Source organism: Chiroxiphia lanceolata, chromosome 20 (assembly GCF_009829145.1).
Source record: "Chiroxiphia lanceolata isolate bChiLan1 chromosome 20, bChiLan1.pri, whole genome shotgun sequence".
In the NCBI taxonomy this organism is placed as follows: domain Eukaryota; kingdom Metazoa; phylum Chordata; class Aves; order Passeriformes; family Pipridae; genus Chiroxiphia; species Chiroxiphia lanceolata.
The window spans coordinates 369,303-381,520 of NC_045656.1; the positions used below are offsets into that span (position 1 = coordinate 369,303).

Consider the following 12,218-nt stretch of genomic DNA (forward strand, 5'->3'; position numbering starts at 1 on the left):
ATATGAAAAAATAGTCAACTCCTAAGAGCTAGAATAAAATGTTGCATAATCCTCTGTTGTAGACTAAAAACTCTGGATAAAACCACTGTAGTATGCCTCAGTGAGCAATCCAGTAATCTTCAGTCTGGTATTGTGACCGCCCAGCAAGACCATCATGCAATATGGCAAATTTTTTACATTTTTGGTGTGCTGAGACTTGGATTTAGATGTCCTGCATTGTCCCAGGTTCTAAGATCACAATTGCAATAGCCTGAGTAATTGGTATCAGCTAGCTTTTAATGAAGGTTGATTGCTGTCCAGTTACTGGATGTATTTTGTTCCAACAGCCAAGGCCTTGGGGAGCAGTGAGCCCAAAGTTGTTCCATACAAGAAATTTGAAGCTCATCCAGCTGACCTCTATGTTGAAGGGCTGCCAGAAAACATCCCTTTTAGGAGTCCCTCCTGGTATGGAATCCCTTGCCTTGAACAAATAATTCAAGTGGGCAAGAGAATAAAATTTGTGATCAAAAAGTAAGTATTTGTTTAATGCCTAAACCTTGAGGTTTTCTTAAAAAAGAGGCTAAGCAAACACCCTGTGTGTAGTCAAGCACTTGATTTCATGAAGTCATGAAGCATTTGGTTTCTAGTTACCAAATAGGCAAATTAAATATTCTACATTAAAAAGTGGGTATTTGCAATCCAAACAAGTATTCCAAAATACCTTTGTAGCATGTTGACAAGTGTGAAAAACATAATAGAAAAATTCAGACTCTTCAATTCATGTCATGATAGGTAGTAATATTTAATTTATGTCAAGAATAAGCAGATTATTTGTGTCTTTGTTGCAGACCAGAGCTGCTAACTCTCACTTCAACCGAAATTATTCAGCCCAAGTTGAACCCAAGAGGTAAGACAGGTGCTGTCTCCAAGTGGGAATGGAAGGGTTTGGTTTGGTGGATAAGTGCAGCATTTTTCAAGTAACCCTTGTGTGATGAGTGTGTTGGCATGTTCTTCATGGGGGCTGCAAGGAATAAATTGATCACTATGAACATGGATTGTGGGATCATGGTTCAGTCCACCTGCCTTTGAATAACTACACTGGGTCACCTTCACAGCCCCAGTAACTGGAGTTATTGTCCTGGCCTGAATGAAAGATCTGAAGGCCCTTGGCATTTCACAGCTGATCCTGGGCTCTTTTCAGGCCACTGTTGGGAAGGAGTTGTAGGAGCTTCTTCAAAGTGCCTTAACGGGGGGGGAGAATCATTTTGGGGTTTATTTCCGAATGCCCTGAATTGGAGTGTATTGGGACTTTCTTGCTGCAGGAATATGCAATCCAGATCTCATTGAGTTTTAGAGGAGTATGAATCTGCTTGTAATAATAACACAAATGGATATCCAGGGCTTCCTATGTTTTTCCACACACATAGCTCATGTGAAGGAGAAAAAAAAGGAATATGATTTAATAATCATGTAAGTGGTAGTTGTCTTATATCATCACAACATATTGTGGATTTTATTTGGATTTTAGGAAAAAACTCATATTTAGTAAGTGGGTAGCTCAGTAGAAAAGGTGGGGTTCACTGTGGAGCAGAGGAAAAGGCAGCATTGAGTCTGAGGTTTTTTCAAAGTAGTAACAGCAGGTGCCAATGACAGCAGTAAAAAACCAGCTAATAAAGTTCTCTTTCTGAAAGGTAAGTAGTGATGATGATTCTTAAACCTCAGATTGAATGTTCAGAATAATTTTATTTTTTTTTTACTGGTTATTTCACTGTATCTTTCACTAACTAATAAGTGATTCTGGAATTACCAGTGCTCACAAAGCTTTCTAGGGTCTAAGGTTTGATATCAGACAGGCAAACACAGCAAATGTTCTCCTGGGCTTAAAGACCAGTGAAAACCACTTTCCCAGACAAAGACCAAGGATCTTCCTACTGTAGTTGCAAACTTGATGTTGCTGAAGAATGACTTCTTTTAAGCAAAATATTATTCTTTTGCAAAATTAATCCTGCACTCTCAACAGATAGTTTATGAATAACACTTCAGTGTTTTAAAGTAAATTACTCTAGTTGCTTTGCCAGTGAGACTACACACATGCAGATTTTAAATACCTGTGAAATCTATCAAATAAGTAGGCCAGACTGCAAAAAATAATAATGCATCTTGCCATGGAAGTATAAGACACTAGAACTAAGCAAGTTAGGTAATTTCTGAGTCAAAAATAGGATTTGGAAACAAAAAATTTCTGTATAGCTTCCTCCCTGCATGCATTCCACAGCTTGGAAAGAATGGGTTTGACTCAGTAGCAGTTATTTGTTATTTGTGGTTTGTGATGAAACGTGAAGTATGATGCCGTTTGTTAGAAAATAAGTGCTTTTTATACCACACCCTTTGCTTTCTTCTCTATCTAAGCTACAAATTGTCTGTGCTAGTTAGCACTCCTGTAATTGACTTTTATTTACGATAGAGAATACGACTGAAGATGATTTTTTTTATGCTAATCAAAATGTTTAGCAAAGCAGTCTTTAAATCCTCATCTTCTGCTCTAAAGAGTGTTATTTATTATACACTATGATTAATTAATTCCAACTTTGTAAGAGCCACTAAAATAGTTTGTTCCTGCATCTAAAGGCTCTGAAAAACAAGTTCTCCCACTTGGGTCAGTGTTTGAAATTTGTAACTATATTTAAACAGATTTTCCATTATGTAGAAGGAATTGGATGTATCATTAATCTGCTATTAGTAATCATTATTCATTGTGTATCCTTGTCTCCTCAGATGTGATTGTGTTGATAGTTTTCAAGTTCTTATGTTGGGAGAAATGTGTTCAAATGTACCTCTGTACCTAGAGCTGTGTCATTCTCTGACATATCTATTTCTGGTTTTCAGAGAGAGAAGATTGGAATGCCAAGATCACAAGCCTAAGAAACCAAGTAGAAGAGTTATTTAGTACGAAATTTGGTAAGTTAAATGCTAAATGAACCGTTCTGTAATGCTGCTGCATTTTAAAACTCCTCTGTTTAAACGTTACTGTATTTACTTAAGCATCAGAAATATACTAGGACAGATGGAAATCTTGACTCCTCTTACCTATGTTTTACTGACTCTATCCTGTAACTGACATAAATATTTTTATAGCAGCGTCCTAGGCCATAATTTTTCCAGTCATGTGACAAGAGATGATGGCATGTGCACAAAAGCTTTTGGATGAAAAAAAGTTCTTAAAAGAAAATATTAGACACACAGGCTTAGATATTACCTGTAACAAGATGGACCAAGTCCCCATTTGCAGTTATTCTACAGAAAATAATAGGAAATCTGTTTAAATCTATTTAGATATTTCTGTTGTTTGGGGGTTTTTATTAGCTCTGAGTAACAGAGCTTCTGTAAGCCAAGGTTAATAAAGTCACTTGAGATAAAATTCCACCCATTTGAGTATGTAATCTATCATTTAATCTTTATTTTCAGGCCAAGCTCTGGGGATTTCAGAGACAGTGAAAGTTCCCTATGCTATATTTGAGTCAAATCCTGCACATTTGTGCGTTGAAGGCTTGCCAGATGGAATCCCCTTCCGGAGTCCCACATGGTTTGGAATTCCACGCCTTGAAAGAATTATCCGTGCAAGTGACAAAATCAAATTTGTTATTAAAAAGTATGTTTGCAATTCAGTTATTTTTACTCATGATTTTGAAGTTATTTGATTTTATTCCCAGCAACTTTAGGCTTTAAATGCTACCTAAATTCTGGTTCCATGAAACAGAAAGACCATTTTGCACATATGTTTTATCTCATAAAAGGATATACATTCCTCATTAAATTTCTGTAGATGTATAAATTGGGTGTTTCATGCATCAAGGATCTAGGGAAGGGGAAATGGTCTTGTACCTAGAAGATTTTTTTCTTTTTTTTCTTTTTCCTTATTATTTTTGCTTAAAATAGACTCAAAATAAAATTACAGATGAGGAAATGTATCTTTATGGTTGGGGTTTTTTTTTTTGCTTAAAGTAGAGGGAGAGTCATCTACACTTCTAGCAGAATTTTATTGTAAAGAGCTGATGTTATGTGTGTTGGAAGTCAACTGAATTCCAAGAAATGTTAACATTTTGCTGTATTATTTGACTTGTAATTGATCAGGTTGTGTTCTGTCCAACTTCTAGGCCCGAGCTTCTCAATTCCTATTTGTCTCGAAAACTGGCTAATAAAAAATACACAAAAGGTAAACAATTTGCTGCCATCAATTCCTAAATACTTAGTTTCTGCTTCCCTAGCAGACTGAAAGATCTTTGTGGTTGAAAAATATGGGTAGGGCATTAAGATGATCTAGCATAGTAGCCTGTTCAAATGCTATTATTTGAAAAATATAATCCATAAATTTATCTGTTTTTTTAAATTGACTATCCTAGTATGGAAAATGGAACTTATCCAATTTTGACTACTTTTATTTTGCTTTTAATGGCTTAAACCATATTTAACTGAGAGCTGTGAACTGCAGTAAGTAGAAATTATATTTTATAAGAAAAAAAAAGTCCTTGAAGTTGCCTATAAAAAATTCAGATGTTAATAATTTTTTGTTATTTAGATAATAAAAAGTACCAAACCTGTCCTTCACCCTTAGAAACAATGAAGTCTTCTCTTCTGAATTAGTGGCATGAAAATTTAGGTATAATACCTGCCTTTTTCAAGAGCACTAAACCTACTTTTTAAGGCTGTGAGCATCACTGTATTGTTCAGGGTTTACAGTGTACTTAGTTCAGTCTGTTGGAATTTTTGGAATACAGCTGGTTTTTTTTGTTAGCTGTGCAGGATATATGTTGTAAAGGGTTTGTGCTTTACACCTTGTGTTCTCTTGGCTTCCAGCAAAGAGTCCAGGGAGTTCCAAAAGGTCGCGAAGTCCTGCACGCAATTCAAATGTCCCAGAGATTGAAGTTACTGTTGATGGAAGTACGGAAGAAATATCATTAAGCATTCTTCTGATGCTCTTCTATTTTATTTTTCTTATGTTTTCTGTTCTTCTCAGCTTTTGTAGTCCATAAATAACTTGTACACCTGCCTCATGTAGCAAACTCTTTCATTTCAAGGCTCCAGATACACTTTAATGTAGAAACAGTTTTATTTTTTGTTTCTGAATAATACTGGATTCTGTGTAGATGATGTTTATGTGGAATGTTGGAATTTGACATCTTGCTTGGCCCATTATTGCAAGCAGAGATGTGGGAACTGATGTATCCCATGGGCAGAGGAATGACAGATGTGATCAGTAGTATCAAATGCTTAAATACAATCCTACAAGAACTTCTTAAGGGTTTTTTTTTATTCTACTCTTAATTCAGAAGTTAAGATTTCTCTAGTAATCAGCTTTGATGTGTTGTTTTTGTATGATGTCTTGCTTCTGCTCTCTGCATGTAATGTCTCTTCACAGGTCCTGATAAAACACAAACAACAAGGACTCAAACTAATTCTCAAACCAATGGCTCCAATATAAGTTTCAAGCCACAAGGAAAAGACTTCTCTTTTCGTAAGTATTGTGGGAATTCGCACAGATGCATTCTTTTAATATTGGTATGGAACATTCTGATTACATATCAGATATTTCGCATTCATGTTCTGTTGTACAGTTAGTGAATGACTGAAGCTCTTGCTTTCACGTACATTCGGTTCTTCATCCTGTGGAGTAATGTGCATTAGAAAAATCCTAAATGATGTATGGAGAATGCTGTACAAATGCAGCACAGGTCCATTAGATCTTTGGGTTTGGTCAGGCCCGTTAGGATTTTGCTGGTCTTTACTGCACGATGCTTCAGACCCTTAAAGGACTTTTCTGGTGCAAAGTACCACCAAAGTGGATAAACCCAGCTAAGATCTGATATAGTGCATAAATTTCATAAGCACTCAACAAATCTGAAATATTGACATCACTGTGGAGGCATACCATTCCTGTAGGAACCAGGAAGGATTTGAACTAACATTGGTAAGCCATGCTCTATCAGAGCTAGTTATGCATGATTACCTAGTCCAAGTTTGTAAAATCAGTAAAGGAAAAGCTGGACAGGACTGGAAGCCATTTAGTTGTGTTCCTGAGTGTTGGCTGGAGCTTTTTGGGCTTAAAGGCCCAGGCCTGTCTGTGCAGTGCTCTGGCGCAGGAGTCTCTGTACTGAAAGCAGCATCAGTTTGCAACTCAGATAAATTCTTCGTAGTCAAATAAGGTGAGTGACTGCACTCAGAGTAACTGTAAGCAATTCTATGTCTCAGTAAACCTTTTTTTCAGCATCCTTACTTTTATACATATATATATATATATATATATATATAAGTTTGTTGTTATTTGCTTTTTCTTTTTTGTCCCACATGCTTTCTTTTTAGCGTTAAGGTCAAAAAATGTGAAAGAAAGTAATACTTTACTCCTACTGAGTCAATTGAGAATGCATATAAGATACTGATTTGGAATGACTGCTCCTTTTGACATGGGTGTTATTCATATACAGAGTTTGTGTTCAGTTTTTTTGGACTTGCTTGCTATTGCTAGACCAAGGCTTTTTTTTTTTTTTTTTTTTAACTTTAAACTGAGTTTTTAGTTTTGTAGACCAGCCATAGACCACTTAGTGCAGCCACAAGTAAAAAGGACCCAAGGGAATGGCATGAAGTTGTGTCAGGGGAGATTTAGGTTGGATCTTAGAAAAAGTTTCTTCCCCCAGAGGATGGTTGGGCACTTTTCAGACTCCCCAGTGCTCTCTCAGCACCAAGGCCAACAGAGCTCAAGGAGCATTTGGATGATACTCTCAGGCACGTTGTGTGACTCTTTGGAATAGTCCTGTGCAGGGCCAGGATTTGGACTTGATGATCCTTGTGAGTCCCTTCCAACTCAGCATATTCTGTGATTCTGTGACTGTAATTTCTCTGATGGCTGTCAGAAACAAAATGCTTATCTTGATGGGCATCTGATTTCACCCACTGAAGTAGAAACTGGGCTAGAGATTATAGATCTCAGGAGAGAGGTGTGCGTTTCAGAGCTGTGTCACTGAACATGTGAATAGTTTTCTGCCACTATTTTGGGTGGTGGTTCAGATGAGTAAATTTTATACTACCTAATACTGTAAATTTAGATCACTCTTGGATTAATTTTAATAGCCCTTGCTTTATCTCATAGCAAAACTTCAGGAAAATGAGGATTGATGTGAATATAGTTTTGCAGAATGAAAGCCATTTTGCACATTTTACTGCCATAGTAAATCAGTTATCAAACGTAATAATTTATTAAGCATTTTTTAAAATATTCTTTGAAGACTGATTCATAGTGTGAGCGTTGATTTAATTCTTTCAATTTCCTCCTGGCAGAGGCATGGAATGCCAAAATTAGTGACTTAAAGCAGAGAGTCGAAGATCTTTTTAATGAAAAATGTGGTAAGTTTATTGATTCTTTTTTACTGAGAAGCCTTTTTTATGAACATGCAGTTAGATGTATGAGAGATGTTCACGTTTATTCCAGAGGTCCTGCAATTCTTGTGTGCCCTACACAGTTTCCCATCTGCGTTCATTCTCATGTACTTGCTTGCGGTCCTGTGTCTCATTTCCATTAGTTTTTTTATTTGGATTTGGAAATGGAGAAGTTGTAGTTGGATTATGAATTTTTTAATGACCCACAGATACAGTGATCCACATCCTGACACATCTTTTTAAGCTTTCTTCACTCTGCTTATGAATGGGACTTTGTATGACTCTGCAGGACTCAATGCGTTACGGATCATATCTGGAGAGACGTGCACTGTCGTATTCCAGCACTTCCTCTAGTGCAGGCTGTTTGGAAACTAATGAGTTTTGGAAGTAATGATTTCTGATTACTCTTCTGAGTGCAGGTTTTTGAACAAGAGCACTAATCTCACTGCCCTTAGTACTGTTCTCTAGAAGAGGCCGAGACAGAATGCATGGCTTGTAACAAAGTGAGATACATATGGGATAGTCTCGTATGCAGACCAAGCCAGTGGCATGAACTGGCTGCCAATTGCTAATTTTCAGTAAATCATGATGAGATTTACTGCAACAGAATGAGTTATGTTTAAAACTTAATTTTCTTCATGCCTATTCATAGCTGTCACCAAAAAAGGCAAGCCTGCTGGTTCTGCCTAATCTAGTTATATATGTGCCAACTATGCTATACCATTTATACCAGAGGTTTTCTGTTTCTATACACGTGAGTTACCTAACTGGTAGCTTATTTGCTCTGTTGCATTTCAGGGGAAGCGCTAGGACTCAGTAAACCAGTGAAGGTGCCATTTTCACTGTTTGAATCCTTCCCGGATGTTTTCTACGTGGAAGGACTACCTGAGGGGGTACCTTTCCGCCAACCTTCAACTTTTGGAATTCCAAGACTAGAGAAGATCCTGAGAAACAAATCTAAAATAAAATTCATTATTAAAAAGTAAGACTCCCATATGTCTTTGTTCTATGAGTATTGAAATGTAGACCAAAAAATGAAATTGTGTTGGGAAGTTGCTGAATTACTCTATAAAATACACACTGGAATATATTTAGTAATTGAGGAAATGGCCAGAAAGCTCTTGTAGAGGTGGAGCAAGATACAATACTCTCTTTGTTCTGAAAGACTCTTAGAGGCTGTTGTGAGAGGAAGAACAAGTCCAGATTTCTTAGCTCATTACAATTATCACATCACTGGTTTAGTTCCTACTGCAGGGAGCACTTACAGGTTACTCGTAAAGCTTGCTGTCTGTGTACTAAGAGAAGTGGAGATTCATACAGTGGGGTGTGTAAGAATTTTCTTGTCTAGAACAGGTTTAGATAGCCATGTGCCAGTGTCAAAACAGTGGCAAGAGAAGTTACAAGGGGATGTAGTGATAGAAAAAGGAGGAATGGCTTTAAATTGACAGGGCAGGGTTAGACTGGGTATTAGGAAGAAATTTTTCCCTGTGAGGGTGGTGAGGCCCTGGCACAGGTTGCCCAGAGAAGCTGAGGATGCCCCATCCCTGGAAGTGTCCAAGACCAAGATGGATGGGGCTTGGAGCAACCTGGGATAGAGGAACATGTCCCTGCCCATGGCAGGAGGTGGAAGTGGATGGGCTTTAAGGTCTCCTCCAACTCAAACCATTCTGTGATTCTAAGAAGTTATGGAGCCTCTCAAGTCATTGCATTCTTGACTGTCGGTTTAGCTGAGAGGATATCACTTAGTTCCTGTCTTTAATAAAATAATACTAGAAAATTGACGATGTAATTTTATTGTTGTACATGAAATGTTGGATCTGTTTGCAGGCCTGAGATGTTGGAGGCAGCTGTTAAAGAAAGTTCTGCTAGAAGCCCCTCAAGTGAGTTTTGCAACTGCTTCATGTTCTATGTAACAGTTTCTTTCAAGGATTAAATACAGATTATAAGAGCTGTATGGTGTTAACAAATTCCTGAAAGATTCATTCTACATTGGAGTTGTTTGGTTCGTTTGCTTGATTGATTGTTTTTAGGATGGGAAAAGCACTTACCAATCACAGTTTAAATATACTTCTAGCAAGGGAGTATTAATTTCCTAAAGTTATTCACAATAATCATGTGTCTGATGAATTCTTTACTGTTTTTTATCAAAATGTAGCCAGCAATATATGATTCACAGGAGTAATTCTGGTCTAGAGATAAATTATTTGCTCCTAATATGTAGGTCATCTAAATGACAAATGCTTAAGAGATGGGCGTGCAGATAGCCAGTAGAAAATTGTGTCAGGTAGGTAGGTAGGTCGTGGAATAAATGCTCCTATTTTGAAACTGGGTTCTCTTTGAAAACTTTGACAATATCTGTTGTTTTGCAATATTTTCTTTATATAAGAGATTGAAAATTTTGAGTTCTCTATAAATGTTTTCTGAATTAGTCCTTTTACGGAAAACTAATTCATCTGATATAGCCAATACAGCAAGAACCACAACAAACACAGTGGTGAACACAACCGCTGGTGCTGAAGACCTGAACATGATTCAAGTAACTATACCAAGTGTCTATACTGGCTGGTTTCATGTCATACCGTTTGTGCTTATATTCTTCATGACATTTGTTTAGTTCGATGTTTTTCCTACAGTCCGGCTGGTTCACTGAAATGCAAGTACAGTCAACAAAGAGCATAATTTAGCATTTTGTTTTTATTGAGATGTTAAATATTTTCTAACACTCATTAATATCTCTTCAGTCACATCTTTAGAATACTCTTGGTCCAACAACTAGTTAAGAAGTATCCACATTTTTCTCATGCAATAAATGAAATACTGATTTGCAATTCTTGGCAAATTCAAGAGGTCAGTACTCAGACTGAATTGAATAACCACTCAGACTGAACTGCTTGGTCTTAACACTGATTACTGCTTTCTCAGGCATATAGTACATCCATTGGAATTCACTGGAAACCATGAGAAATGGCCATCTTATTGAATGGTCACTTTGCTTTTACCTTTCCCCACCATTCTATGTTCTGTAAGAAAATAAAATACAATTTGTTGGTTCAGATTAAGTTTACAAAATCATCTCTAGACAGTAAACCTAGGTTTATCCCTAGAAGTGTCCAAGGCCAGGTTGGACGGGGCTTGGAGCACCCTGCTCTAGTGGGAGGTATCCCTTCCCATGGCAGGGGGGTGGAACCTTCTAAACCAAATCATTCTAGGATTCTGTGATTTCTTAATAACCATCTATTTTTGTGTATTTCTACAATTCTGTGTTACTGATAAAATGAGGAGCAAAGACAGCACCTGTTTTGAAGCCTTCAGGTTTATCTGCTTTAAGTAAATACGCAGGGATAAACAAGCTTCAGGGGTAAAAAAGTTTGTGCTTAATTCTCACGCTATTCTAACAATTTCTTCCAGATGATGAAAGTGAGCGACCGTCAAAAGTAGAAAAGACCAGACAATTGAGAGAGCAAGTAAATGATCTTTTTAGCCAGAAATTTGGTAATTGCTTCTTACTCCCCGTTTTTACGTAGGTGTGGGTGTAATAAATGTTGTTGATACTGAATGAGTATTCACTTACAGTGAATTATATATGTGATCATTAAAATGAACAAATTTGAGAATTGTATATGAATGTTGTGCTTTGACTTAGAAAAGAATCTTTTGTAAGTGATGTAGGTAGTTTTAAACAATAAAATCATAAGAGTCTAGATTGCTTCATGGTTCCCCTCCCCTTTCCTGTTTCTTTCTGTGTCAACATGGATGAAGTATTTATTTTGCATGGTTCTTCTGAGGGCTTCATAATCCCAAACTCATAATACTTGGGAATAGAGTAATTTTAAAAATGCAGCGTAAGCTTTTTGCTGTGTATAGTTGTGTTTGGATTTTTTACTTTGCATTGTACAGCAGTAATGACCTGAGTTTCTTTATCTGAAATTCCTTCACTTGTGCTGTGTTGAATTGCTTTTCATGGCCTTGCAGGAAATGCTTTATTTTCCTTCATGTAGTTATTTCCTTTTATACTCTGTTCTATACTTTTTTTTAGTAAAAGCAGAATCTGTGTTCTTCATATGGTGAGCAGTCAGAGTTGGAATTGTGACTAATGTTCATGAATGTAATCCAACACCTCTATTTCTAACGCTGTAATGGTTTCATTGTCAAGTGAACGTTCATAATTTCAGATCTGATAGAAAGCTTGGGTTTGCGTTGTGTTTGTTAATCATCTGAGGACTTTTTTCTTCAGTGTAGTCATAAATATTATAAGGTTTGAAAATAAACATGACCTCTCTCACTTAGGTGAAGCCACTGGTATGAATTTTCCTGTGAAAGTTCCATACAGAAAAATCACTACCAACCCTGGGTGTGTGGTGGTGGAGGGGTTGCCTCCCGGCGTGGCGTTTAAAGCGCCCAGTTATCTGGAAATCAGCTCGATGGAGAAGATTTTGGAATCAGCAGAACTTATCAAGTTTACTGTCGTTCGGTATGTAGTTGCTGTTGATTAGATTGTGCAGGTGCTGTGAGCACAGACCTGTAGCTGGAATAAATTGAAATGTGAGAGAATAGAAGTAGCAGTTCATCTTTAAATAGTGTGAGGTTCTTTTGGGTAACTATATATCGGGTCAAATAAAGTCCAGATGTTTCTAGCATGAATGAAGTCCAGAGCTTGTTGGCTCTTAACAGTAAATAGTATGTTTGTATTAGTATTACTATTAGTATTTTTAAATATTCCAGTTGTGTTAAGAATCTTGAGTTCAGGTAAATTCTTTGATAATTTTTTCCCTACAAAATGAGCGTATCTACAAGATTTTAAAATACAGTAT

General features: G+C 36.9%; 1 protein-coding gene across 23 annotated transcripts in view; it reads left to right on the forward strand.

Moving 5' to 3' along the window:
- GTF2I (general transcription factor IIi) overlaps positions 1 to 12,218 on the forward strand; it is a 112,268-nt gene that overhangs the window by 90,953 nt on the left and 9,097 nt on the right. For 22 of the 23 annotated variants that reach the window (XM_032707809.1, XM_032707810.1, XM_032707813.1 and 19 more), the window contains 12 exons: positions 327 to 510; positions 828 to 886; positions 2,866 to 2,937; positions 3,445 to 3,628; positions 4,134 to 4,192; positions 4,834 to 4,917; positions 5,396 to 5,491; positions 7,309 to 7,374; positions 8,206 to 8,389; positions 9,235 to 9,287; positions 10,816 to 10,899; positions 11,695 to 11,878. In XM_032707809.1, coding sequence (XP_032563700.1) covers positions 327 to 510; positions 828 to 886; positions 2,866 to 2,937; positions 3,445 to 3,628; positions 4,134 to 4,192; positions 4,834 to 4,917; positions 5,396 to 5,491; positions 7,309 to 7,374; positions 8,206 to 8,389; positions 9,235 to 9,287; positions 10,816 to 10,899; positions 11,695 to 11,878 — 1,309 coding nt within the window. The remainder of the gene's footprint in view (positions 1 to 326; positions 511 to 827; positions 887 to 2,865; positions 2,938 to 3,444; positions 3,629 to 4,133; positions 4,193 to 4,833; positions 4,918 to 5,395; positions 5,492 to 7,308; positions 7,375 to 8,205; positions 8,390 to 9,234; positions 9,288 to 10,815; positions 10,900 to 11,694; positions 11,879 to 12,218) is intronic. The other variant, XM_032707808.1, reaches the window with a different exon arrangement.